We start from the raw sequence: 25679 nt of genomic DNA on the forward strand, positions 1-25679 counted from the left end.
GGATGGGGACGGCACGGGGATGGGGACGGGGGTACTGGGACAGGGATGTGGCCATGAGGTGGCAAGGCTGCAGGATGTGGCCACGTGGTGGTGCTGGGGACATGGGGACGGGGTGGATATGGGGTGGCATGGGGACACGCAGGGGGACAATGGGGCAGTGGGACAGGGAGGAGGGGTGGCACGGTGTGGGGACAGCGAGCATGGGGACAGGGCAGCTCCCACCACCAAGCACCCAGCAGATGCCAAGAGCTGGAGAGGTGAGGAATGCCCCCGGACGTGGTGGTGGTGTCCCCGTCCCCAGAGTGGAGGTGGCCTTGTGGGAAGTGGCAGTGCCAGCGCCACCCGGTCCCTCAGGGCCACCCCTTACCGCTCCCTGGCCGTGGGTGCCAGCGGGCAGCGCCTCGGTGGCCGGCACCCTCCTGCCCTCCGCAGCCTTCAGCGAGCGCTGGAGCCTCCTGTGCGTGTGCTGCCCGTGCTGCCGCAGTCCCTCTGCACCGGGGACAGCGCTGGGGGCTCCGTGGTGGCGCCCGGGGGGGGATAACCCCAAAGTGTGCGCCCCGCAGGTCCCCATCCCTCACCCACCGATCAGCGCCACGCTGGGGTCCTTCAGCAGGGGCGTGAAGGTCCGCGATGCCAGCTCCTGCGCGGTGCCTGCGGGCACTGCTGTCACACCCACTGCAGCGCCCTGCGGGGACCGCGGGGACAGGGGGGGCTCTGCGCCTACCGGGGGTGCCCAACTCCACCCTGCACACGTAGTAGGTGCCGGGTGCCGGCAGGAACTCGCTGGCCCTCTCCCGTAGGGTCTTGACTTGGAAGAGCAGCTTGGGGGTGCCCAGCTTGTCGCACACATCGATGACGTCTGGAAAAGCCAGGGCGCGCGTCCCAGTGGTGCCAGCCCCATGGGGAGCCCCCTCAGGGTCCCGCCTGCTGCCCCCTGAGCTCACCGGTGGCGGGGACCCCCACCTTGCTCCTCAGGTGGGAGAGCAGCAGCAGGACGGGGCAGTCGGTGTTGACCAGGAAGCTCTGGTTGTCTGTGGGGACAGTGGCGGTGGCCAAGGGGACGTCCTGGAGACCCGCAGTGTCCCCCCGCCACGTCCTCGGGGCAGGGAGGGGACTCACCACCATGGTTGATGCAGATGAACATGCTGCTGCGGGATGGAACCGTGGGGCTGCTCCCTGCCCCGTGGCGTTTGTGAGGTCGGAACGGGGGTGCCGGGGTGCTGGTGAACCCAAATTCCCCGCCCCAAGACCCCCGGAATGAGCCCGACCCAAAACAAAGTGCAGCAGAGCTTTATTGCAGCTGGAAACCCGCGGTGCAAGCAAGCAAGAGGCCAGGCTGCGCTCGCCCGGTGCCCGATGACAGCGGGGTGGCCCCGGTGGCTTGTCCCCTCGGGGTCCCTCAGTGCAGCACCCGTCCCTCGGCGCTCCTTCGGCCGCACGTCCCCACCAGCCAGCCCTGCTGCCCCGCCACGGGGGCTGGGAGCGCAGCCTGGCTGTCCCCACTGGGTGTCACCGGGTGCCACCGGGGCTGCCCCACGTGGGCACACATCCCCCGTGTGCTCACGGGCACCACAGAGCAAGGGATCCCCCAAAAGGAATCCCCCCTGGGGCTGTGCCCGGCTGGACACCCAGCGCTGAGGACGGGGCGGGTGCTGGCACACCGTGGCAGGGAGCAGGACTTGGGATATTTGGCAGGGGCAGGGTGGGAGCAGGGGGCAGGGTGGGTTTGGGCAGCGCTGCTGGCAGCGTCACACCCCCACGTAGTTGTTCTGGTAGGGGCTGTGCTCACGGGGCCCAGCCGGGGCCCCGGGCCCCCCCGGCGGGCGGTTGCTGCCATCCCACTGGGGCTCGTGGCTCTCCTTGGAGGGCAGCTCGCTCACGTGGCAGATGCTCTCGCTGTAGTTGGGCTTGAAGCTCTCCAGCATGTCTTTGGGGACTCCAGCCCATTCCTCAGGGGGCAGAGCAGGGTGAGCGGGGTCAGGAGGTGCCGCCCAGCCCAGCCCGGCCCCACCATGGGATGGGGCGACTTACCTGGAAGTTCCCGTTGTGGGTGATGAAGAGCTCATCGAAATTCTTGCTGGGGTTGGGGATCCGGGGCATGAGGATGACCCAAACCCTGCGCGGGACAGAAGTGTCGGAGGGGCAGGCGCTGCCCCACGCCCGCCCCCCACACGCCCCCCGGCCAGCCGCTCACCTCTCCATGCGCACCAGCAGGACGACGAGGACCAGCAGCAGCAGGCAGGAGGCGATGGGGACGAGAACCGTGTGGATCCAGAACCTCTGCAGCTGCTCCTCCGCGAGATCTGCGAGGAGCCCTGGTGGTGGGGACGCAGCCGGCACACGGCCACCGCGGGGCAGAGGAAGGAGCCGGCGCCGTGGGCACGTCCCTACCCTTGCTGGTGGTGTTTCTGCCCCAGACCACGGGGACGCTCCACTCGCTCCAGAGCTGGGTGCTGCCGCAGTAGCTGTTGATCTTGCTGCGCACGTAGAAGGTGTAGTACTTCTCGTAGTCCACGCTGGGGAAGGAGAAGATGTCTCCCTTCACCCCGTGCTCCTGGGGAGAGAAAAGGGAGAGAGAGGCGGTGAGGGCCAGCGCTGTGGGGACGGGTGGGGGCTCGGCGCCCTCCCCCCGGCGCCTCTTACGATCCAGCTCGTGTCCTTGTTGCTCTTGTACTTGACGGCGTGCTCCAGGCACTGCGCCTTGGGGTACGGGGAGCTCCAGGTCAGCTGCAGCTGGTTGCTGCTCATGTTGCGGATGGTCAGGTTGACGGGAGCCCCCGGTTTCACTGCGCAGCACAGACAGAGCCCGATGAGCGCCATCCCCGCGCCCCGGCGGCCCTGGGGAGCCCCTGGGACCCCCTTCCCTGCTCCGTACCGAGGTCCTGCAGCTCCATGCGCTTGCTGCGGATCTCCAGGGTCTGGCCGTTGACGCTGGCGTTGAGGAGGACGTGGAAAGGCTGGAACTGGATGATCTCGCTCTGGTTGAAGTGGCAGCCGACGCTGACCCCCCGGTCCCACAGGTAGTGCTTGCACTCCAGCATGGGCAACCTGGTCTCGTACCTGTGCGCGGCGGGTTACGGGGGCTCCCCAGGACCCCACATACCCCAACCCTTCCTGGAGCCCTCTCCGGGTGCGTCCCACCCCAGCGGGCCCACAGATGGAGCCTCCAGCCCCAGGCTCGGCACAGAGGTGCCGGTGGGGGCTGGAAACCCTGCGGGGGGCTGGCGTGGGGCAGGGCGCACCTACCAGTAGTAGAGGGAGTAGTTGGCCGTGAGCGTCTCCCTGCTGCCCCACTTGCAGGTCATGTACTCCTCGTTGAACAGGACGCACTCCACCCCTGCAGGGAACAGAAACCACCGGTCACTTTCCGCTTTCGCGCTGCCCACGGCCCACGCCAGCCCCACGTCTTCCTCCGGAGAAGTGCGAGCTCAGCGCCTCTCCCTCCCGCATCCGTGCTCGGCTCTTCCTGCCCTGATCGAACCGCGGCACCGCTGGCTTCTGCGGGGCTCTGCCAGGGTCTGCGCCCCAAAACTGGTAAAAAAAAAAGTCTGGTTCAAGGCACAAAACCCGCCCGCAGCAGCCCGGTGCCCCGCTCGGTGCCGGCTGTGGTTGCCTGTGCAGGATGCTGCGCCGGCAGGCCCGCTGTGAGCATGTTTTTCCAGAGGAAACGTGGGTTTGCCATTTTGTAACCCCAGATAAATCATGAAGACGAGCAACCGTGTGCCGAACTCTGGTTGCTTCGGCGTGTGGAAATGGAGGGCATCCTCCCGGCTGGCGGGTTGATTTGGAAACCAGTTATTTGGCCACTGGGCAGCCCGAAAGCCACTGGGCTTCCCGAACGCGGCAGCAGCCGTGGGGGCACCGATGTGAGCGAGGAGCTGGCCGCCCCCGGGCCCTATATACGTGCGGCACCGCCACGGGGATGGAAACGGAGGCGGCCGCAGGCACCGCACAGGACAAGCATGGGGTGCCCACGGCACAGCCCTCCCGCAGCCCCCCGGCACCCGCAGGGCCCCGTCTGGCATCTCCGGGGGGCTCGGAGCTGGGCCTAGGCCGTGGGGCTGCCCCGATGGCCAGGCTCCCTCTGCCCTCGGTGCTGGGAGCCCCGTGGCTACCCAAGATGTGGGGCTGGAGGCTGTGGGGTGGGAGAGCGTGGGGCTGGCACCCACAGGGCCAGCAGTGCTCCAGCTCCCAGCTGGGACCCCGGACACCCAGGGGGATGTCCCGGCACAGCCCGGCTCTCCCGGCAGCCCCATTGCTGGCAGCCCCGAGGCACGGCACATGGCCCCGCATCCTCCCCTCGGCCGCCATCACTGGGGCGTGCTGTCCCCGACCCCGCCACCCACCGGGCTCCCCCCCATTACCTGTGGGGCCATGGGTGGCGGCGAGGCGGGGGCCCAGCCCGCAGAGCAGCAGGACGGGCGTGAGGAGAGCCGTGGGGACCGCCATGGCGTGGCCTGCGTGCGACGGCCCCGCGCAGCCCACCTCGCTCCGCCGATGGCTTCCGCACCCGCCGCCGCTTCCTGCCACACGGCGCCGCCCGCCGCCAAGGGCCCACCCTATATGACGCCCCGACGGGGCCCCATTGCTCTTCCTGCATGGCCCCCGCAGCTCTGGGGCCCCGCTGGGACCCCACAGCTCGGCCCTTTGGGATCGGGGCTGCTGTGGGGGGTCCTGAACTGTGGGCAGGCCCGTGGGCGCATATGGGGTGGTGGTCATAGGGGGGCTGTGGTGGGGAGGGGGGTGTGGTGGGGGGCGGTCATGGGGTGGGCAGGGGGCAGGTACTGGGGGGCGGGCTGGGGGTGGTGGGATGGGGTAAAGATGGGGTAAGGGTGGTGTGGGGGTCCCCTGGGGGTGCTGTGGGGTCCTGTGGGGGTGCTGTGGGATCCCTGGGGGTTCCATGGGGGTCCCCTGGGGTTCCATGGGGTGCCATGGGGGTGCAGTGGGGGTCCCCTTGGGGGTCCTGGGGGGTCCTGCAGAGTCTCATGGGGTTCCTGGGGGTGCCATGGGGGTGTCGTGGGGTGTTCTGGGGTGTCCTGGGGTGTCTTGGGGGTCCCGTGGGGTGTCCTGGGGGTCCCATGGGGTCCTGTGTGGTGCCCTGGGGGTTCTGTGGGGATCCCTCGGGGGTCCTGTGGGGGTCCCATGGGATCCCGTGGGGTCTCCTGGGGGTCCCGTGGGATCCCTGGGGGTGTACTGGGGGTCCCACGGGTCCTCTGGGGGTCCCATAGGATCCCTGGGAATCCTGTGGGAGTCCCATGGGGTCCCGTGGGGTGCCCTGGGGGTGTCCCGGGGGTGCCGTCGGGGCGGGCACGTGGCGGGCCGCCGAGGAGCGGCCCCGGGGTGCGGCGTGGGGGGGGGGAGTGACCACGTGATCCCTCCCGCTCCCGCCAGGGGGCGCCGCTCGCCCCTCGGCCGCCCTTCGGCACTTTCCGCCTCCACCCGGCGCAGGCTCGGGCCCTCCCCTTCGGGTTTCTCCGTCCGCTTTCGGCTGCGCTTCGGGGAACTCCGGCGCCGCTCGGGTCCGTCCGGAAGCGTTCGGGCCTTGCCGGGCCGTCGGCGCAGGCGCAGTGGCGGGCGGCCCCCGGCGGTCCTTGTTGTGGCCCGGCCGCCGCTGCCCGCCGGCAGCCCGGGATGGCGGCCTTCGGAGTCCTCAGCTACGAGCACCGCCCGCTCAAACGGCCGCGCCTCGGCCCGCCCGACGTCTACCCGCAGGACCCCAAGCAGAAGGAGGTGCTGAGGGGGGCGGCTGATGGGTTATAGGGGGCAGCCCCTCAGGGCCAGGCCCCGTGTGTGTGTGTGGGGGGGGGGACCCGGCACGGCCCTGACCGGGGGTGGGGGGAGGCCGGGACAGGCCTCGGCCCACGGGGACCCCTCAGGGACCCCCCAAGGAACCCCCCTAGGAATCCCTCAGGGACCCCCAAGGACCCTTCATGGACCTCCAAGGGACCCCCAAGGACCCCTAGGGACCCCCTAGGAACCCTTCAGGGACCCCTCAGGGGACCCCCAAGGACCCCCCAAGGAACCCTTAGGAACCCCTCAGGGACCTCCAAGGGACCCCCAAGGACCCCTCAGGGACCCTTAGGAACCCCTCGGGGACCCCCAAAGACCTTCCATGGACCTGCAAGGGACCCCCTAGGACCCTCCATGGATCTCCAGGGGACCCCCCGGGACCCTTCAGGAACCCCCTAGCAACCCCCCATGGACCTCCAAGGGACCCCTCAGGGTCCCCCAAGGACCCCTCAGGGATCCCCAAGGGACCCCCCGGGCCCCCTCAGGGCATGCTGACCGCCTCTCCCCCCCCCCCCCTCAGGATGAGCTGACCGCCCTGAACGTCAAGCAAGGCTTCAACAACCAGCCCGCCGTCTCTGGGGACGAACACGGCAGCGCCAAAAACGTCAATTTTAACCCCGCCAAGGTGAGAGCCTGCTGGAGCAGCCCCCTTGGCAGGTCATGGGGCTGGGCTGGGCTGTTCCTGGTGGCTGTGGGTCTGCTGGCGGCCTCCTTGCCTTCGGGATGGTGCTGCGGGAGCTGCCCATGCATGGTCAGAGTTTGGTGTTGGTCAGCAGCTGCGGCTCCCAGCTCTGAGAGCAGATCCTTGTCTGGCCTGGTACAGCCGAGTGGCTTTATCGCTGTTTGGTAGATCCGTCCTGATGGTCTACAGTTAAAGCAGGAGGCCACGGTACTGGTAGCGAGAAACTTGTTCAGAATAGGCCTGGTTAGATCATTGCGATGGTGGAAGAGATGTAAGGTTTGTTGAAACATCTGGCAATTTAAACACAGGGGATGCAAAACAGGCTTCGGCTTCGTTTTTCTGATACTAAGGCATTAACTGCTTGGGCTCCCTTCTGAGGGGACTGGCAGTGACCTGGGGTGGAAGGCAATCGATAAGCACGGTGGTTTTGTTTTCTTTGGCTCACCTCTGTCCCAGAAGCCCTCGGTCTGGTTTGGCTTAAGTGTTTATAAGGAGTTGTGTCCAGCTCAGCTGGAGTCTTTGCTCAGTTATTGTATTGTCATCTAGAAGCATTCCTCTTTGCGAGGATAGTAACGGAAATTATTGGCATTTTTGTGTGTGTGTGTTTCAGAAGTTCATAACCGGTGAGACTTCTGGCAGGAAGGATAGATGGGATTTTAAGCGAGCAGAGCAGATTTTTCAGCTATGAAATGTAATTTGTCCTTTTTCTTTCTTTCCTTCCTCCAGATCAGTTCAAATTTTAGTAGTATTATTGCAGAAAAGCTGCGGTGCAATACACTGCCAGACACGGGAAGACGGAAACCCCAGGTGAATCAGAAGGATAACTTCTGGCTGGTGACAGCGCGTTCGCAGAGTGCCATAAACAACTGGTTCACTGATCTGGCTGGGACTAAGCCTCTCACTCACCTGGCCAAGAAGGTATGTGGCAGGGGCGGCTGCCCGGCAGGGCAGAGCATTTTATCCATGCTTCCTCCTGAAGTGTTTGCTTAGTAGGTTTTACTGCTTGGAGGAGTTTCTTCCATCTACATCTCTTGAAGTTTCCAGCTCGAAGAGCATATCCAGGATGTGCATTGCACTCCTTGTGGTCTCCTTGCTCAATCTGCTGGTCCCTTGTCTTTTATTTGGAGGCTGGGTTCAGCTCTGTTTCCTGCCTCGTGTGGCGTGGCTGATTTCTGCTGAGGTTCTGATGTTTTTCAGAAGAGCTGCTGCTGTCGCCTTTGGCCTGTTGTTTAGACGAGGACCTTTCCTATTGGGGGGGTTTCCAACTTCTCCAAAGTTGCAGTGGGAATTACTGGAAATGATCAGCTGAGTTACTTCCCAGACTGCTGTTGCAGTGACACGTGTTTCTGGTTTTAAGCTGAGCCCAGTGCGCGTGTTAGCCTGGCTGAGACCGAACTGTAAAGCATTTCTCTGCTCTGGGGGGTAGGGCTAGGGATTACCCTGGCAGCACTGAATGCTTTAGGGTATGGGAGAAGGAAGAAGGGTCCCACTGCCATTTCCTAGGGCCCAATAACAAGGGGAGCTGACTGCCCATCGTGCTGGGCCAATAAAGAAGGAACCTAGGGATCTACTGTGCAGTGTGGAAAAATATAACTTCCAGTTGCGAAATAGAAGCAGAGCACGGAGTTTAGAAGCTGGAATTTGCCTGGCCCTTGGAATTCTGAGTCAGCCATGGGAAAATAAAATCATTGTTTTTCCCCACAATCTGTCTCCAGTCTCGTAATAAATTTAGTCTGTCTATCTTCCTCTGCACATCGGCTGTCAGGTTCTTGAGGTCACTGTGAAAATTTGAGCCTTTCAAGGCCTCTCCCAGTTTTCTGCAATGTGCTCCATCAGTTTTAATGGCCTTACACGTGCAAACAGCTGCAGTTGGTAGCCGAGCAGTCCGTGGCAGTGAGGCATCAGAGAGTAATTGGGCAGAATGTAAGAAACACAGTGAGTGAGTCAACAGTCAGTAGGTTAGGGAACTTGATACCTACAGAATGTACCTGTTCCCTTTGAATTTCTCGTAGCTCTGTAAACCCACAAATACTTGTGCTCTCCATAGAATCCCGTGCAAGTGAGCCCCGCAGCTGTGTGTTTTGCTGTGATGTGTTACCACTTCCTGCTTCATAAATCTGCAGGCTGATGATTTCACTGGTACCCTCCCATGCTTTCTCTTGAATTTTTGAGTCTTGGATTAATGAATTCCTTCCTACTGTGGTATTCAGTTCCCTGTTTCTCGCAGTCTTCTGTTGGCCGCTTGTGATATTATTACAAGACTTTTGTAACCGTTCTGTTTTGTTTACAACGTGAAGAGTCCTGTCTTCAGTCTGTCCTCATGCTTGTTCCTGACTCAGTCCTTCGCCTGCACCTTTTGTAGTTGTTTACACCCTCTCTGGAGGATGTCCTCAGAGCTGTTTGCAGGATTCGGGGTGTGGATTTACAGCGATGCAATCGTGCTTTCTGTCTTTTTTCAATTTGTTTTGCTTCTGTTTATACTGAAATGCAGCTCTGGTGCTGTTGCTTTCTGGCCAGAGACAAATTCTTACAGTAGGTTTCTCGAGACACAGAGCAGCACGGGACCTTTTTTCCCTGCACAGGTGGTGGTAGTGCCTGCGGCGTGCGGGATTGCTTCGGAATAGTTCCTGTCCAAGTCCGTGGTTGCGATTCCCCCTCTCCGTTCTGTTGCAGGTACCCATCTTTAGCAAGAAGGAAGAGGTCTTTGGTTATTTGGCAAAATACACTGTTCCAGTGATGAGAGCGGCGTGGCTCATCAAAATGACTTGTGCCTATTACGCAGCCATCACGGAAACCAAGGTGAAGAAGCGGCATGTCATTGATCCCTTCATCGGTAAGCATTTGTGTGGAGCTCTGCTTTTGTCCATCCCAGGTGTTTCCTGCACAGCCTGCTCTTGAGCAGTGAGAGGTAGCCTGGAAATCAACAAAAACTTGTTTCCTGCTGATAAATCCTGGTGCTTTGATGTGCATAACTGTGTAAAATAACACTTGTGAGAGTCCTCTGTTGAAAAATAAGTCTTGGCACCCAGAAATCCTTCCTCAGCGCCTACTTCTTTTTCAAAACTCCCCGTTAAGTTTCACTGTGCTCCTCTGCAGCATTACCTGTTTTTTTCCATACCCTACAAAGACTGCAAATGTTATCGCTTAGCTCTGAGTGATTAGCTTCTTCCTGAGTAAGTATCTTTCCCAGAGAATTTCCATATGTTATTCTGCGTTTCCAGTTTCATTAAACCTTCCTGGATCCCACATCTAACATCCTTTGTGTTCTGACCTGCTCCAGATTACTGCAGTCTAGAGGAACTCCAGTGTCTGTTTGCTGGTTCTTGTGGCTGTCACTGCAGGACCTGACCACGCTCCCTTGAAAAGCAGTATTAGCAGCTGATATCCATGGATATTTTTCTTTCTTGTTTATCTTTGGTTTAAAAATTGCAGAATTTTCTTAATTTCTTTTTTGAGGTTGGTCAGGTTGCTGGATATATTGATTCTAATTTCTTTCCTGTTCCTTTGGATATTTGTCCTACTGCTGACCCAAGTTGTATATTTTTGCCTTGAGTTTTGTCACTTGCGTTGTCCCAGGGGAGTGTAGTCGTATTGTTATTTTGTGTACTGAGTTTGTCTTTTATACAGTTAGATTTTAGTAAAAAATATATTATGTTCAGAAATTGGTGATCATGGCTTTGCACCAGTGTCTGAAATAAATTAAAGACAAGTTCAGAGCTGAAGTGTTTGCAGTGTTTCTGCTGTCTGGAAAGTGATTGAGGATGTTCAGCCAGGCTGGCCTAACCTTGCATTTCTGTGGTTCCCCCAGCCTCACTGCCACCCCCAGCCAAAAACAAAACTAATAGTGGGATATTTACTTTTTTCTCTGTCTTTCTCTACTTTTCAAATGACAGGAACTTTTCTGGTTTTCCACACAGATGCTAGCCTAAGTGTTGGTTCTTTTCCTTCCGTTCACCACCGTGCTCGTTGTTAACGTGTTCCTTTCCTCCAGAATGGACGCAGATCATCACCAAGTACCTGTCAGAGCAGCTGCAGAAGATTGCGGAGTTCTACAGGCAGCTCCCAGGGCAAGGCTGTGGTTCGCCATCTGGGCCGATGCCTCAGGAGGTGGAACAAGCTTTGAAGCAGTGGGACTACAACGAGAAACTAGCCATGTTCATGTTCCAGGTGAGGGACTGTGGAGGGGGCTGCTGCGTGGCTGTGGAGCAGAGGAGGGCTAGGGGATGTGTACCCAAAGTGATTAATTTTTGCAGAATATTCTATTTATGAATAGACCTTTAGGTCTGGATGCAGTTCTAGTTCTTCCAAGGCAGGATGAACTCAGTAGTAGAACAGAGTAGTACAGGATTGTGGAAACTCCTGGAGTTATTTCCATGATCAGAAAGGAAGCAGCTGCTGCCGTTTTGCCTTACCTTAGTGAGCCTTGATTCAGCTCTCGTCCATTTGCTCTGCCTTTATCTGTGTGCAGGACGGCATGCTGGACCGGCATGAATTCCTGACGTGGGTCCTTGAGTGCTTCGAGAAGATACGGTCAGGAGAAGATGAATTTCTCAAAATGCTCCTACCCTTGCTGCTGCGGGTAAGAAATACCTGCTGGTTTAGGACAGCTCTGTCTTGTCTGTTGTCAGTCCCCTCCAGACTGCCTAAGGCATGATGAGCTGTTTTGCACTGTGAATGCTGGAGAATGTCCTCCTGCTAGAGCATTATTCTTAGCTGATGCAAGGAAACCTTTCTGAGTTCTGTTTTTTTCTGTCTCTCTCTCCTTTATCCTGTTGCCCTTCATTAGACCTGGCTATCCCTGTCCATCTCATAATTGTGATCGTGGGACGCCCAGTACTCATTGTGCACCCCTGCTTGGAAACCGCTTTTCTTTCTTTCTCTCGTTTTGTCACAATAGATTTTAGATTCTTGAAGCCCTGGGAAGGCTGGGTGTGGGTACATTTTGATGCATGAATTCATTGTCATAGAAAACCATTTAAGGAGTTTCTCTGATGCTTAGTAGCCAGTGGGTGGTAGATGATGCCAAGGTGCGCTGTGTGAAGGGACTGTCTCTACAGGGCAGTGCTATGCTGTATTCAGTGTTGGGAGGATAAAGGGTTTCCTCCATGTTGCTTGTAATGAGGACTTTTTTTTTTTTTACCCTGCAGTACTCTGGAGAGTTTGTGCAGTCTGCGTACCTGTCCAGACGTCTGGCCTACTTCTGCACCCGCAGGCTTGCCATGCAGCTGGACGGTGCTGGCGGGCACCCACCCCACATCCTGTCCACGCAGACAGGGAATGCTCTTCCTTCAACTCCCACCCCTCAGCCAGCTGCCGGGAATCCTCCTCCCAGCCCTTTCAGTGACTTACTTCTGTGCCCTCAGCACCGGCCAGTGGTGTATGGACTCAGTTGCATCCTTCAGGTAGGTCCGAGTAATAGCTGATAACAGGAGGGTCAGCAGGAGCAGTTCATACTGTATGCCATTGCAGAAAAAATCATTACAGCTTGAGACAATAACTTCCTGAGTATAGAAGTTTCAAGCCATGATTGTCAAAGCGTAAGTGCTTGCTGATGTGTTAAGAGTTTTGTACCAGACTTCAGTGCTGTAGCAGTGTCCTTGACTGAATTAAATAAGAAAAATGGGTTGGAACAGAGCCTTTTGCTCTATTCATGTGTGCCTCAGATGTCTGGGAATGCTTTGCAGAAGAGAGCAAGGGGGGAGAAAAGGGATGTTTCGCCTAACGTTATGTGTATCATTTAAGAAGTTGTCATCTAGGAAAGGAAGGTACACCAGATATGAAGAAGAGCACTTCATAATTTTGTGAGCTCTTCAAAAGAAAAGCCAAACAACAACAAAAACGTACAACTGCCAAAACAACAACAACCACAAAAAAAAGACATGCACTTTTATGTATGGACGAACTTTAACTGTTTATCCAGACCACTTTCCTTGGAAATGATGGCAGACTAAGAAAAGAAGTGACTCTAAACTTACAGTCTTTATACGTGGAATTGAATAAGCCTTAGGCTGCAGTAAAAGGGCAAGGATGCTAAAGCCTTACTGGTAGATGTTTGAAGGGCAGGTGCTGTTGTGTCACTGTGGGACTCAGTCCAGACCGTGCTCGTGTCAGAGGGAGATAGGTGAGTTCTGTTCAGTGTGTTCATGGTTGTGTTTTTCTCCTTCAAGAGAAGAGTGACTAAGTCAGGTAGATCCCTGTGCAAGCACTGGAGATTGCCCCTTCCAGGAGCATGCTGAAGCAGAGAAGATTCCAGAGAGTGCAGGATGGAGCAGGAGCTGGAGAGGAAGAGCACACAGAGCTTGGGAACCTGCAGCTCAACAGAAAAATTGAGATCAAGGAGCCCTGACAGGATCAAGAAGCAGCCTGCCAGCTCTCAAACAGGATAGAAAGAAAATTCCTAGGGTACAGCTGGCTAGAAGTAAGATTGCCTCTGCAAGGGCTTAGAGAGCAAGGTGGGGGGTTATAAATAACCCCTTTGTATTTGTGTTAAGCCTTTCTTAGTCACTTTCAATTTAAAACATTATTCTTTTAGTTTATGGTAAAACATGACTTTTTGAATATAAAAATCCTTTTTGGGGGAAGCTCACTTTAGAGAAAATACAGGAGTGTATACTTCTCAGATTTGGCTGATTTGGGGTCTGAACAGCCTGCTTAAAAAGTTCAAATTGGTTAATGATGGTCGGATTATTTTTATAGTATGTATCAGAAGAGCCCTTCTGAGAGAAGATGTACAGATTTTCTGTCTGCAGACAGTAGGTGAGGCTAAGGCACAGTAAGATCTAGTGGCTGGAGCTGGGTAAGGTCAGGCTGGAAACAGATGCGTTTCTATCAGTGTGTGTAATTAACCTTTGCTCAAATGTCCCAGAGAGATGATGGAATCTTTGGTTTCAGGATTTGTAGCAGCCTTGGTTGTCCGTCTTAATGTCTGGTTCCTCATGATCCAGAGGGTGGAGAGGTGTATACCAGGAATCATTCAGTGAAGATTTGCCTGTGTTTGTGGGTGTCTGTACAAGATCAAAAAAGAATGAAAACGTGTAATAATATTGATATTATAATCATACGTATCATTATTAAATAATATAGTATAAGTTTGGGGCTGTTGACTTGTATTTCTTCTCACACTTTGCTGATTTACAGTCCGCATCAAGAGTAATGTAAATGCTGCTCCTGGGCCAGGAGGGTCGGACTGTGCATTGACAGTGTGAGTCATAAGAAAATAAGGTCTGTTTTTAAAAAGCAGGAAGCTCTGCAGCAACGTGTTGATGCTTTTGGATAACATGGAACTCTGCTCCAGGCTTCTTCATACCTAGACTAAGACATTTAATATGGCAAAAGTACTGGTCTACTCCTTTCTACCCTCATATGGTTGGAAGAGTCTTTTGAAGCTTAGAACAACCACCAAAAAAACCCACAAACCGAAATAGTAGATACATGCACAAGATGATGAATCTAGGCAGTAGAACAAACGAGTGGCTCTTTCTGTAGAAAGTAATTTAATTTTGACTGTTTTGACCTTAATTTGCTGAATGATACTCATTTTTCTCTCTGTTGCAGAGTATAATTTTGTGTTGCCCAAGCGCCCTTGTGTGGCATTACTCATTGACTGATAGCAGGATAAAGACTGGTTCCCCACTGGATCACCTGCCCATAGCCCCGTCGAACTTGCCTATGCCAGGAGGGAATTCGGCCTTTACACAGCAGGTGAGCAGCCTTCGGAACAGAGAGATCTGGTGCTCCAGGATAATAGCTGCATCATAGCTCTTTCAGGATTTTCTTTTCACGTTGTGTGATAAGTGCAGCCAGAGGTGCTCCCTCACTCCCAAGGAATTTACTGCTCCCATTCTGCCATAAGCAAGATTGTGGTGTGCTTGGAAGATGGACAAAATCTAACGTCAAGTAGAGCTACTGTCATGTTCTTTGTTTTCTGATAATTTTTTACACAGGACTTCTAAGGCATCCTCTTGGATGTTTACACAAGTCTATTGCTTTTAGGTTCGGGCAAAGCTCCGTGAAATCGAGCAGCAGATAAAAGAGCGTGGCCAGGCTGTGGAGGTTCGTTGGTCGTTTGACAAGTGCCAAGAAACCACAGCAGGTAACTTGCTGTAGGTGTAAGTTTTTCTGCCGTGTTCTGTATGTTTCGCTGAGAAGTTTCCTGTCTGTTTCTTTGTTTTTCTTACATGCTGGCATTGGTGTTCACTCTCAACAGTGAAGAGAACCAAATGGCTCTTTTTCTTTCCAGTGCAAAATCTTGCATGGGTCAGTTTCCCTGGGTATAGCACGAGTGGAAACTGGAAGTGTGTACCAGAGAACTGTAGTCCTATACAGATGCCATGCTTTAATGTTTTCCCCTAACATCTACTGTTGGCTATGGATAGTCAGGATATTAAGCTAGATGGACCCTTGCCTGACTGGTACAGCTTTCTTCAGGCAGTCTCCTGAGCAGTGAGCTCATAGAAACTTTTGTTCAAGAGTTGTAGCAGTTGCCAAACATGAATTTCTTTTGTCTTCTCTTCCAGGTTTCACTATTGGCCGTGTCTTGCACACTTTAGAAGTCCTGGACAGTCACAGCTTTGAAAGATCTGACTTCAGCAACTCTTTGGACTCCTTGTATAACAGGATATTTGGGCTGGGTCCAACCAAAGACAGTCATGAGGTACCTTGGACTTTGTGGCTGGGCCCTGGTCCTGGATGTGGCTGTGTTCTTGTTTATGCTCTCTGATTACTGTCCTGTGTCTGGAGATCATTGACGAGGTAGTGGCCTATGGCCGAGAGATGTGATCCCCATTGACAAGTATTTTGTGCAGCCGTAAGTTAGGGAGGAATTAAAGTGAGAACAGGGGGAGTCTGCGCACTAGTCTATGCTAAGAAATGTGCATAAGCCTGAGACAATCCCCACAGCTGGCTGAAGAGAGTGACCTATTTATGATGCGTGGGGCCACAGAGCAACTAGTACTCCATTGGTTCCTGGAGGTGAGCTGTGAGGCTGGTAGTTTGTATATTTGCTATAATGCTGTTGAGAAACTGTTTCACTGTGTGCTAAACTTGACACTTCATACATGTGCTGCTGAAAGAGATTATTTTCTGAAGCAGCGCAAGCCTGCAGTATTGTCAAGGGCTGTGTTTCACCTCATGTCACAAAGCGGAGTCAAACAGAGACAAAGCAGGAAGACCTCACCTTGACATCTGCGGTGCATGTTAGGAAGAGGGGGATGTAGCAGGCTTCAGGCTGTGCTCTTGGTTACCTGGGGCCTTAGGGCTGCTCACCTTTTTTGTTTGGGTCACCTTCTCACAACAGTGCTTGTATCTGCCCAGATCTCCCCAGATGATGATGCAGTGGTGGCCTTGCTGTGTGAATGGGCTGTTAGCTACAAACGCTCTGGACGCCACAGAGCTATGGTCGTGGCCAAGCTCCTGGAGAAGCGTCAAGCAGAGATAGAGGCTGAGGTACGTTCTTATTCTTGGAAAGCTAGCAGCAGTAAAGCAGAGCAGAGGTTAACTAACTTCAGATTGTTGCAACAGTGAAAAGCAAAGACGGATCAGCACAACATCTCTTAACACTGGTACCGTAGATTATGGTTTTTGCTCTGTCTAACCCAAAGTAGGTCATAAGTGTTGCTTTGTGTGTATTCCATTTCTTGGATGATTCTGAAGACAGTTAGGTGCTCGTGGTGCAGAAGCACTGGCCTACTTAGAGACTATGAAGCAGCTTACAGAAACCTGTGTGGTGGCTTTCCCTAAGTGCAAGCTAGGAATAATCTAGTGAAGGCTTCTTTTTTGAGTTTATGGACATTGAGTTTCTCCTCTGTTTCTACAGAGATGTGGGGACTCTGAAGTCGTGGATGAGAAGGGCTCCATTTCCTCAGGATCTCTCTCGGCAGCCAGTGCGCCTGTCTTTCAGGATGTCCTTATGCAGTTCCTCGACACTCAAGCTCCTATGCTAAGTATGTAACAAGAACTTGTGCTCTCCCAGTTTCTAGCTTTCCCTCTTCTGCAAACTCCGAACTAGCACGCTATTCTATATCTAAGTCCATTCTATATGTAAGTACCCAAATTTTCTCTCTGGCTTCCTTGCAATCCAGAGCATATCCTGGGGATGGAGGGATAGCAGCCTGGAGGGCCAGATGGCAGGATGATCATGCAGAAGTACCTCTGTTAACAGAGTGTTGGCCAAGAATAAATGAGTATAAGCTAACCTGGAATTGATTCAGGCTGAGAACTAGAAGATTTCTAACTAGTAGGCGACAAAACTCTGGAATAACCTGTTGGTGTAAATACTGCAAATGGATAAACTAACAGGGACAGGATTCGATTCTGAACAATGTGGGGGACTGTGGTTTGTATACCCAGGAATGGCACCTCCAGTCTAAAGTCCCACACCTCTGGTCTGTGATACTAACTGGAGAGGTTTTCACTGAATTGCCAGCTGTTGAAGGTGGGTTTTCTGGTTCTAGCTTCTGCTATAACCTCAGAACTACGTAGCAGTCGCTTACTGTGTTGAGATGTCTAGAAACACATTTTCTGACTCTAGGTTAGGTGCCTTTTTAGTTTTACAGAAGAGCTCTGATACATACTGACCGTCTCTGCTGTCCTTTCAGCTGATCCTGGGAAGGAAAATGAGAAGGTGGAATTTTTTAACCTGGTGCTGCTATTCTGTGAGCTAATCCGACATGATGTCTTCTCTCACAACATCTACATGTGCACACTCATCTCCCGGGGTGATCTTGCCATGGATTCTCATGGGCCTCGCCCGCCCTCACCCTTTGATGACCCTGCTGAGGAGCATGACAGGAAGGAGACAGAGGGTAACAGTGGCATCAAGCTAGAGGTGAGAATACAAGCACCGTGGCTCTCCTGTGTGCTGTTTCCCTTGGTTATACTTTTCTGTTTTTACCAGCTTTGCAGCCTCCTTGCTATTACCTGCTGGAGGATGTATCGGTGATTTATGCTTCTCATTCCCCTGAGCTATTTCCTTACCACTTCAGTTGCAAAAATAGAAGGCTGTGTTCTGAGTGTGTGGAAAGGTCCTGCAGAATGTAAAGGGGCAGACAGGAAAATCTTGCTCTGCTCAGAGCTGAGCAGCGTAGCATAAACTGCTGAGCAAGGCCCGTACGTAATGTCAGGTGTTTGTAGGGTATTTGATTGCAGCTGGGTTTCTTTTGCGAGGCCCTGTGGGTGTTGGCATTGCCCAACATGGAAGTGGAGTGCTGCAGTAAATGAATCTTGTCTTGTTCACTGGTGTATCAGCGAGGTGTAAAGCTGCCCTGTCTGTTCCCAGGACACAGGTCTTTCTGAGCCCATGGACATTGACCACAACTCCAGTGCGCTCTTTGATGACATGGAGAAGACGGATTTTTCGGTATGTGTCTGCATTTTCCAGCTGCTTCTCAGTAAGTAGGTCAGTGTGTTGTACTGCAACCAGGGACAGCAGGTGCCTCGCTTTTGTGTGAGTGTTCTCTATGTACTGCAGAGCCAGTGTGCTGGAAGTGGCTAGCTTGTAAGGCAGCTGACGCTGTAAAAAGGCTCATATAATCTGTTTAGGTAAGTCAGAATGATTCAGATTCTGTCAATCAGACTCAGTCCCTGTCACTCCTGGGATTTTTTTTGTCTTCTGTCCACTGACGGCCCAGTATTTGGGCTGGGTAGGAAATGAGCTGCTTGGAAGTGGGTAGAAAATGGATGACCGTAATAGCAACTGGAGGCTGAGGGTGGCCAGATGCTGTTGGCGGGGAGTTTTCTGATCACATGAGAAAAGACACAGGTCTGCTGTCATTGTACTCTGTGGCTTTCAATACTTCTTCAGCTTCACAGTTCTTCATGATATTTGTGGGTGTAGATCATAATTGCAGAATGCTTTGAAGCACTTAATTTGTAACAAAAACAATTTGTGGTGATTGAAAATTTACGAGTACCTACTTTCTTCCACCTGTTAATGGATTTTCAAAGTACTTGCTAGGCAGGTGCGATGCAGAGAGCTATATTGCTTTCCCAGGATCCTCACCTCTTCTATGGAGGGGATTGCTCCCAAAATCCTGAGATATGGTTATTTATTTCCTCTTCTTTATTACGCAATATAAAATTTGAACCAGAAGCAGAAATGGAAATAGTGTCTTAGCACAGTGCCTTAAGATCTGGATGTTTCCTACCCTCCCTCTTCCTGTTCCTTTTAGGCCTGAGCAAATGTGTCTTTTTTGCATTCCCATGTTCCCTAAATGCTTTTTCTAAAAATCTTTTTATGCTTCCCTAGATGTTTTCTCCTCCAATGCATTGTGAATCTAAAGCCAGCCCTTCCCCTGAGAAACCGGATCCTGAAAAGGAAACCAAACCTCTGCTGAAGGACAAGTCTGCAGAAGGAATGCTAGCATCTCTGTACGATCAGCCTCGGCACATCCAGTATGCAACACACTTTCCTATTCCTCAGGTATGAGACCTGCTCATAACCCCTCTCCTGCTGCTGTCTTGTGCTCCAGTCACGAGGCTGCTGTGTTTCCCTGCTGCACTGTTGTAAGTCTGACTGGCGTTGAACCCGATGTCTTTCAGTGCTGAGTGGGTAAGGAGCACGACTGTGCTTTACTTATGCTTTACTGCACTTATGCTTTACTGCACTGCTGCAGGAGAGTGATCTACTTAAGATGTCTCTTTGCTTACTCCCAGAACAACTTCTGAGATGAAGCTTTCTTTTTGCTTTTAAGAGATACAGATGTGAAATGATATTAAGGCATTCAGCCTGGTAGTTGCTAATGCAGTTCTCTCTCCGTTTCCCAGGAGGAGTCGTGCAGTCACGAATGTAACCAACGGTTGGTAGTTCTTTTTGGGGTCGGAAAACAACGGGACGACGCTCGGCATACAATCAAGAAAATAACCAAAGACATTCTAAAAGTTTTAAACAGAAAGAGCACTGCAGAGACAGGTCAGTATTGTTTGAGCCACTCCTTTCTGAAAAAGGAGCCTTTCCTCTTGGCTGCCTCCTTTGTCTGGAGTCTCACAATGGAAGGATTTCATGTAAACTACAGTGCCTGGTTGGCTGTATCAGTCACTGACAGCCTGGAATGGTGCTCTAGTCTCAAATACACTGAGTAGCAAGTAAGAAGATCGATTTCCTTCTGATTCTATACCTTTAATTGAACGTACTTTTCTTCAGAAGGCAATTAAGCCATAGCAAGTTCAGAGTGAGACCAAAATGTGGAATTTTCAAACTCTTTTTTTTTCTTCCACTTAGATCTTTGCACAGAAGCAAAGAGAATTTTGCCTACGAACGTTAGGCAAAGCCTTGATTAATTGTATTATGCTTGCAGAATGTATTACGCTTGCAGAATGGCAGATTTGGATAGCTGTGTCAGTATCCATAGAAAAAATCTGATTTCTATCAGTTGAGAATCTGGCTACATTTCTTTTTCCTCTATTGGTTAGTGTGATTCCTGAAAGGCTACTTACAGAATCTTCCTTATGCCACATTTTAAAACATGAGATGCTCTGATAAATTTCGAGGCGGAACCATCCCCAGTCTAGAATAGCAGGGAGGCAGTGTTACATCTAAATCAGGAGAGAGAATATCTTCCCTCTCCAAGGAATACCTTCACTTGGCATAAACTAGGTGTTAAGCATGCTGTAATTTTCAGTCTAGGAACTCCTTCCTCACCAATTTATTGTTTTGAATTCAGGATGGTCCTTATCTTAAGGATGGGAACTCTGGCTCTTTGGCTGTGCTCCTTGGCAGGGGCTGGTGTTGGTGAGGGACTGGCAGGTGTTGATGATTGCTGTGTAGTCCTCTTTTGATGAGGAAGGTAGCCTAATGCTGTTTGCTGGTCCTCCTAACTTTGGTAGGTGGAGAGGAAGGCCAGAAGAGGAAAAAGAGCAAGCCAGAAGCATTCCCGACAGCTGAAGATATTTTTGCAAAGTTCCAGCACCTTTCTCACTTTGATCAGCACCAAGTCACGTCTCAGGTATGAAACTTTAAAGACAGCTGTCTTCCTTGGGTCCTGATTGTGTCCCTCTGTATTTCTGAGGGCAGCTTCCTAGAGGGGGGAAAAGAGATGGAACTGCTGAGGGACTTCTGCAAGGGGAGATAGCACTGTGCGTCGTCTTGTGCTTGCAGGTATCTCGCAATGTCTTGGAACAGATCACCAGCTTTGCCTTGGGAATGTCCTACCACCTGCCTCTGGTACAGCACGTGCAGTTCATCTTTGACTTGATGGAGTATTCACTCAATATCAGTGGTCTTATCGACTTTGCCATCCAGGTAAGCGCAGTGTGCTTCAATATTTAATGGGATCGGTTCATCAGCCTGAAAGGCAGAAGATCTGTGCTGTGATGCTTGTGTCATGGGGGTGGTCAGATTAGGTGGGCATTGTGGTGCTCCTGGGCTGCAGCTGCCTGGAATAAATTGTTTGTGGCAGGTAGTCTGACGTGTCCCTTGGGGGGATTATTCTTCCAGAGACTTCAGGATTGTCTTTGGAGGATTTGCATTGCATCTCTGTCCCTGGCTGCAGCAAGGCCTGGTTCTGGGTGAGAAAGGGGATGTCTTTCTCTGGCAAGCCTCCTGCCTTTCTCCCCTGGAAGGACCCTTGGCACGTGGCAATGCAGACTGCCTTCTGGATCCTGCTAAAATTTTGTTGCTGTTTTTGCAGGCCATGACACTTATCTTTTTGAAGCCTTGCTATGATTGCTGATGAAATTGAGGTTATTAGCCTTTAAAAGGGGGGAGGATCTTCCTCCACAGAGTGATTTGTCCTGGACAGAAGTACCAAAAAAGCTGCCTGCTACAATCTGTGGCCATATACCAATCTCCCTCTGACACCCAAGCACTGTCAGGCCCTTTGTACTGGTTGAGTGAGACACTGTGCCTAAACATTGAGCACTGACTGTTCCAGGGTTATATTTCTAGGCAGAAAGTGCCTGCCAGTCCCTCTTCCTGGCAGGCCCTATAGGCTGTGGGTGTCGTGTGCCTGCTCCATCTCTGACCATACCTTACCCCTGTGGCTGTTGAAGGGTTTTTCTGTCATTGGGTGCAGTTGCTGAATGAACTGAGCGTGGTGGAGGCAGAACTGCTGTTGAAATCCTCCGACCTTGTTGGCAGCTACACCACCAGCTTGTGCCTGTGCATCGTGGCTGTGCTGCGGCACTACCACTCCTGCCTTATATTGAACCAGGACCAGATGGCTCAGGTCTTTGAAGGGTAAGGGAATATTCCCCTCACCACATGGAAGGGGATTGTGAGGGGCAGGGATGTATCTGTGTTCTAAAAGGTAGCAACATTGTGCCTGAGGGTTCAGCTCACAGAATTTGAGGGGAAAGGGACGTGTTACCCAGTGAGCACTGTTGCTGTGGGCTCTGTGTGATGAGATGATGATATTCCTTCAGATTTTCTTTTTATGTTGCTGCAGCTTTTTTTCTTTCTATACAGTCTGTGTGGGGTAGTGAAACACGGCATGAACCGCTCAGATGGCTCCTCAGCAGAGCGCTGTATCCTGGCCTATCTCTACGACCTGTATACCTCCTGCAGTCATCTGAAAAGTAAATTTGGGGAGCTCTTTAGGTGAGTCTGTGGCAGGCGGAGTGCAGTGGGTGCCTACGAGTGTAGAACATCGGTGTAAGCTTTGCTTGTCATCTTGTTTGATGGGATTGTCCTGAGATCCTCTCACTGGGGGCTGGAAGTCTTGGGAGGAGTGCTGGTTTTGCAGGCAGTAATGACCCGCTGTATCACCTTGGCTGTTAGATCTTCAGGTTCTGTGTTAAATTGCCTTCAGCAGTACCCTGCACTTCCACAGGTCTGTTCTTACTCCACTCCTAGAGTATAGAAGTAGAGAAGTCTTTTCCTACCAAACTCTGCTACGTTGAAGCCAAAAGCCTTGGCTGACCAAGCAGATGATCTTAAAGGTTGTTCTTTGCTCATGCTCAACTCCCTGGTAACCTTTGGGTCACTTTGCTTGGTTCTGGGTTCGTTCCTGTGCCGCTCTCCACTCTTTGGCCTTGTTCTGCCCCTGTTGGCTCTTCAGGTTCCATCCTGCTGTTGTTGTCCCATCTCTGTTGTGTCCTGTGGGCTCTGTAGCCTTCTGCCCTGTGCTTTCTCTTGGGAACTGTCCCCCAGCAGCTCCTGTGGGACTCCATCCTCAGGAGCACGGAGATGGAATCCACCAGTCTCTCTGGCTCTTTACTCAGGTGATCCTGTGAATGGGCAGTTGACCCCAACAGGTCTGTTTCCCCATACAGTGCTTCACTCTGTCTTCTTTCGCAGCTCCCTATTAGTGTTTCCTGTGCAGGTGTACAGGAGGGGTGTCTGACCCTAGGTATTACCCCTGTCAAGGGGCTGCCAGAGTTACTCGTGCCTTAGTGTCAGCTGGTGAGGCTCCTGGCTGCTGAGCACCTTTGAAGTTTCTCTCTTGACAAAATTGAGAGCAGGAGGAATTGCAGTGGAGCTCTTTGCAGGAGCTGTCACACATATGGGAATGAGAAACACGATACTGGTGTAACTGAATTCCCAAAAGCTATTCAGCAAGGCTTTAAATGGCCACAGATAAAAGGGAATATCCTCTTGCAGGCAAACAATAGGTTAGAGATTGATACAAAGAGTAGGAAAAAGTTTCTTTTTGAGGGTGATCCCTCCCTGAAGAAGCCCCACAGGGCTCTGCTAGTGCTTGTGTTGTTCAGCGTATCAAAGGCTGTGTGAGTGGCGACATCAAAACTTGTCATATAACTTTTAATCAACATATAAAATTGAAGGTGCCTGCAAGTTAGTAGGGCCCAGTGATTATGACTGGACGATAAATTGACAGATGGAGCTTAGCATCATTGTAAAAACAGTGCACGTAGGATTGTCCTCATTGCCTTCCAAATTCTACATGGTGATGGATGTATGCTACCAATCAGATGAACTGTCTTGTACTTGTAGTAGATACATCAATAAAAATATTCTCTCAATGTTCAGTAGCAGTCAAAAAGCAAATTAAATGTTAGGTATAGTTTGGAAAGGAATGGAGAACAGAACAGAGGGCGTCATTGAGCCACAATATGAATCATGGTGCAGCTGTGCCTTGTGGCTTTGGGCACCTGATTCCAAACAGCATGTGGTGGACTTAAGTCTGAGGGATGGTGAGCAGATGGATGACCAGTGGTTTGGAATTACACATCTATGAGGAACTGCTTAGTAGAGTGAGTCTCCTCCCTGTAGAAGAGAACTAGGGGAACTGGCAGAAGTTTTGGTTCATACGGAAAAGAAACTGAGTGTTCAATATGTCTTACATTAAAAGCACAAAAAGCTGTGATTAGAAAATAACAAGGGGTAGGTTCAGAGCAAAAGAATAAACTTCGTTGTTCTCATAGGTAACTGTGGAACTCGTGCCATGTTGTAAACACCAAAAATCTGCTGAATTCAAAAAGCAGGTGGATAATTTGTAGGAGGATAATCTGTTGAGGCGAGCGTTATCTCTAACTCCGAAGGTTTCTGAGCCATAAATTGCAGCAGGGTCGGGAAGGATGCTGGGGCACTATTGCCACATACCTTCCTTGTTCTTAAGCTTTTATCTGGGCATCAACTGTCTTGGCACCAAAGTCTGAGCTAGGAGTTGCTGTGGTCTGACCTGGAATGCCCATTCTCATGCTGTGTTTGCTGAGCCCCACCCCCAGTAACTTCCAGGTGCCTCCTGAAGAAAGAACCGCCCTCAGTCTTCTGGGAGAGTCTTTCTCATACAAACTGATCTCAAATCTCCACACGTTCTTGCCCAGGGCTGGGTTTATCTTACACAGGATTGCTTTGCTTATCGGAGTTCAGTAGAAGCAGGGCTTTTTTTTTCTTTGTTTCTAATCTCTTTCCTATCCCGTTTAGTGACTTCTGCTCCAAGGTGAAGAACACAATCTACTGCAATGTTGAGCCATCTGACTCCAACATGCTCTGGGAACCGGAGTTCATGATTGACACTATTGAAAATCCATCTGCACATAACTTTACGTACACCAACCTGGGCAAGAGCCTCAATGAAAATCCAGCCAACCGCTACAGTTTTGTCTGTAATGCACTTATGCACGTGTGTGTGGGGCACCACGATCCAGACAGGTGAGTGGCAGAGCTTTCATCGTTCTATCGAGACAGTAACTTTTTTAGGTGAGGCTAAGAAAGCCCTTGCTTGGCTGTCTTGGGGTGGCAGGAAGAAGGAGCCAAAGCTGTGGTGCCTTAGAGAATCACTGACCTAACTGTGTGCATGAGAAGCAACGCCAACCCTCTGCTTTTTTATTTATTTATTTAACAGGGTGAATGACATTGCCATCCTGTGTGCTGAGCTGACAGGCTACTGCAAGTCTCTAAGTGCTGAGTGGCTGGGAGTGCTCAAAGCTTTGTGTTGTTCCTCCAATAACGGGACCTGCGGATTCAATGATCTCCTCTGCAACGTTGATGCAAGTGCAAACATTCAAAAGGGGGGAACGGAACTGAAACAGGAGTGGAGGGATCCATCGGGAGGAGGCAGGAATGGTGGAGGGATGGAAGCTTTGTCTTCTGAGGATGGGAGAAGGCCTTGAATGCCAGGGCTACCTTTTGGTGCTTGTTGCAGCCTGGGCTGATCATGAATGTTGATCTGAGGTTATGGGCACTTCTACCCCCCAGCTCCTAGTCAAGCTGAGGAATTGGTGATAGAGGGAATGAGGCAGAGGCTGTTGTGATCATTGGCTGATCTCCTCTCTTCCAGGTCAGTGACTTATCTTTCCATGATTCCTTGGCCACCTTTGTTGCCATTCTCATTGCCCGGCAGTGCTTGCTGCTGGAGGACCTGATTCGCTGTGCTGCTATCCCCTCACTCCTCAATGCTGGTAAGTGCATCCCTGCAGAAAGCTGGTCTTACTGCCAGTGCTAGCCCAAGGGGCTGTGCGTAATGAATACTTGATGAACCCCATAGCTGTGAAACCTGCTTCTGATTCTTTATAGCATAGTACTTAAAAACTGAACACTTTGCTTTAGAGAGTTTCTGACCTTTTGTTTTCCATCAAAAAAAATGGTTATGCTAAGGGTTTTCAATGTCTTGCTCTCCGGAGTTTGTGTGAAAGCTGAAATAAGCAGAGAGAGATGTGATCAGCCACACTGTCTGACCAGTGTGCTCAGCTCTGAATGCCAGCAGTGCAGTTCCTGCTGATGGTTTGGGTTAGCGTTTTGGCTACAGCAGCCAGCTGACCTCTTGGGTCACCCTGCCTTATTCCGACACCAGCCTTCCTAGCTTTGCTCTGG

The 25679-nt window shown here is 52.0% G+C and overlaps 2 protein-coding genes across 5 annotated transcripts in view; one reads left to right on the plus strand and one right to left on the minus strand.

Annotated features, from left to right (window-relative positions):
* Positions 1 to 1274: 1274 nt before the first annotated feature.
* On the minus strand, positions 1275 to 4514 carry IL2RG (interleukin 2 receptor subunit gamma). Its single transcript, XM_082770945.1, has 8 exons — positions 4365 to 4514; positions 3247 to 3337; positions 2876 to 3060; positions 2644 to 2786; positions 2392 to 2554; positions 2195 to 2303; positions 2032 to 2116; positions 1275 to 1949 (listed from the first exon to the last, which is right to left on the minus strand). The coding sequence occupies exons 1-8, from the start codon at positions 4447 to 4449 to the stop codon at positions 1749 to 1751; spliced, it is 1062 nt and encodes a 353-aa protein (XP_082627071.1). The 5' UTR covers positions 4450 to 4514; the 3' UTR covers positions 1275 to 1748.
* Positions 4515 to 5373: 859 nt separating this feature from the next.
* The window catches only part of MED12 (mediator complex subunit 12), a 37229-nt gene continuing 16923 nt past the window's right edge, over positions 5374 to 25679 (plus strand). For 2 of the 4 annotated variants that reach the window (XM_082770556.1, XM_082770557.1), the window contains exons 1-23: positions 5375 to 5730; positions 6311 to 6415; positions 7199 to 7390; positions 9146 to 9305; positions 10464 to 10639; positions 10941 to 11051; positions 11620 to 11874; positions 14027 to 14173; positions 14465 to 14564; positions 14989 to 15125; positions 15785 to 15916; positions 16287 to 16413; positions 17068 to 17297; positions 17748 to 17828; positions 18717 to 18890; positions 19235 to 19379; positions 20294 to 20412; positions 20565 to 20708; positions 21481 to 21644; positions 21873 to 22004; positions 24291 to 24518; positions 24712 to 24856; positions 25147 to 25267. In XM_082770556.1, the coding sequence (XP_082626682.1) occupies positions 5632 to 5730; positions 6311 to 6415; positions 7199 to 7390; positions 9146 to 9305; positions 10464 to 10639; positions 10941 to 11051; positions 11620 to 11874; positions 14027 to 14173; positions 14465 to 14564; positions 14989 to 15125; positions 15785 to 15916; positions 16287 to 16413; positions 17068 to 17297; positions 17748 to 17828; positions 18717 to 18890; positions 19235 to 19379; positions 20294 to 20412; positions 20565 to 20708; positions 21481 to 21644; positions 21873 to 22004; positions 24291 to 24518; positions 24712 to 24856; positions 25147 to 25267 (3424 nt within the window). In that variant the 5' untranslated portion in view covers positions 5375 to 5631. Of the gene's footprint in view, positions 5731 to 6310; positions 6416 to 7198; positions 7391 to 9145; positions 9306 to 10463; positions 10640 to 10940; positions 11052 to 11619; positions 11875 to 12649; positions 12891 to 14026; positions 14174 to 14464; positions 14565 to 14988; positions 15126 to 15784; positions 15917 to 16286; positions 16414 to 17067; positions 17298 to 17747; positions 17829 to 18716; positions 18891 to 19234; positions 19380 to 20293; positions 20413 to 20564; positions 20709 to 21480; positions 21645 to 21872; positions 22005 to 24290; positions 24519 to 24711; positions 24857 to 25146; positions 25268 to 25679 lie in introns of those variants that run through there. The other 2 variants (XM_082770558.1, XM_082770559.1) reach the window with 2 other exon arrangements.

The sequence above is a fragment of the Aythya marila genome, assembly GCF_965140915.1.
Source record: "Aythya marila genome assembly, chromosome: 13".
Lineage (NCBI taxonomy): Eukaryota > Metazoa > Chordata > Aves > Anseriformes > Anatidae > Aythya > Aythya marila.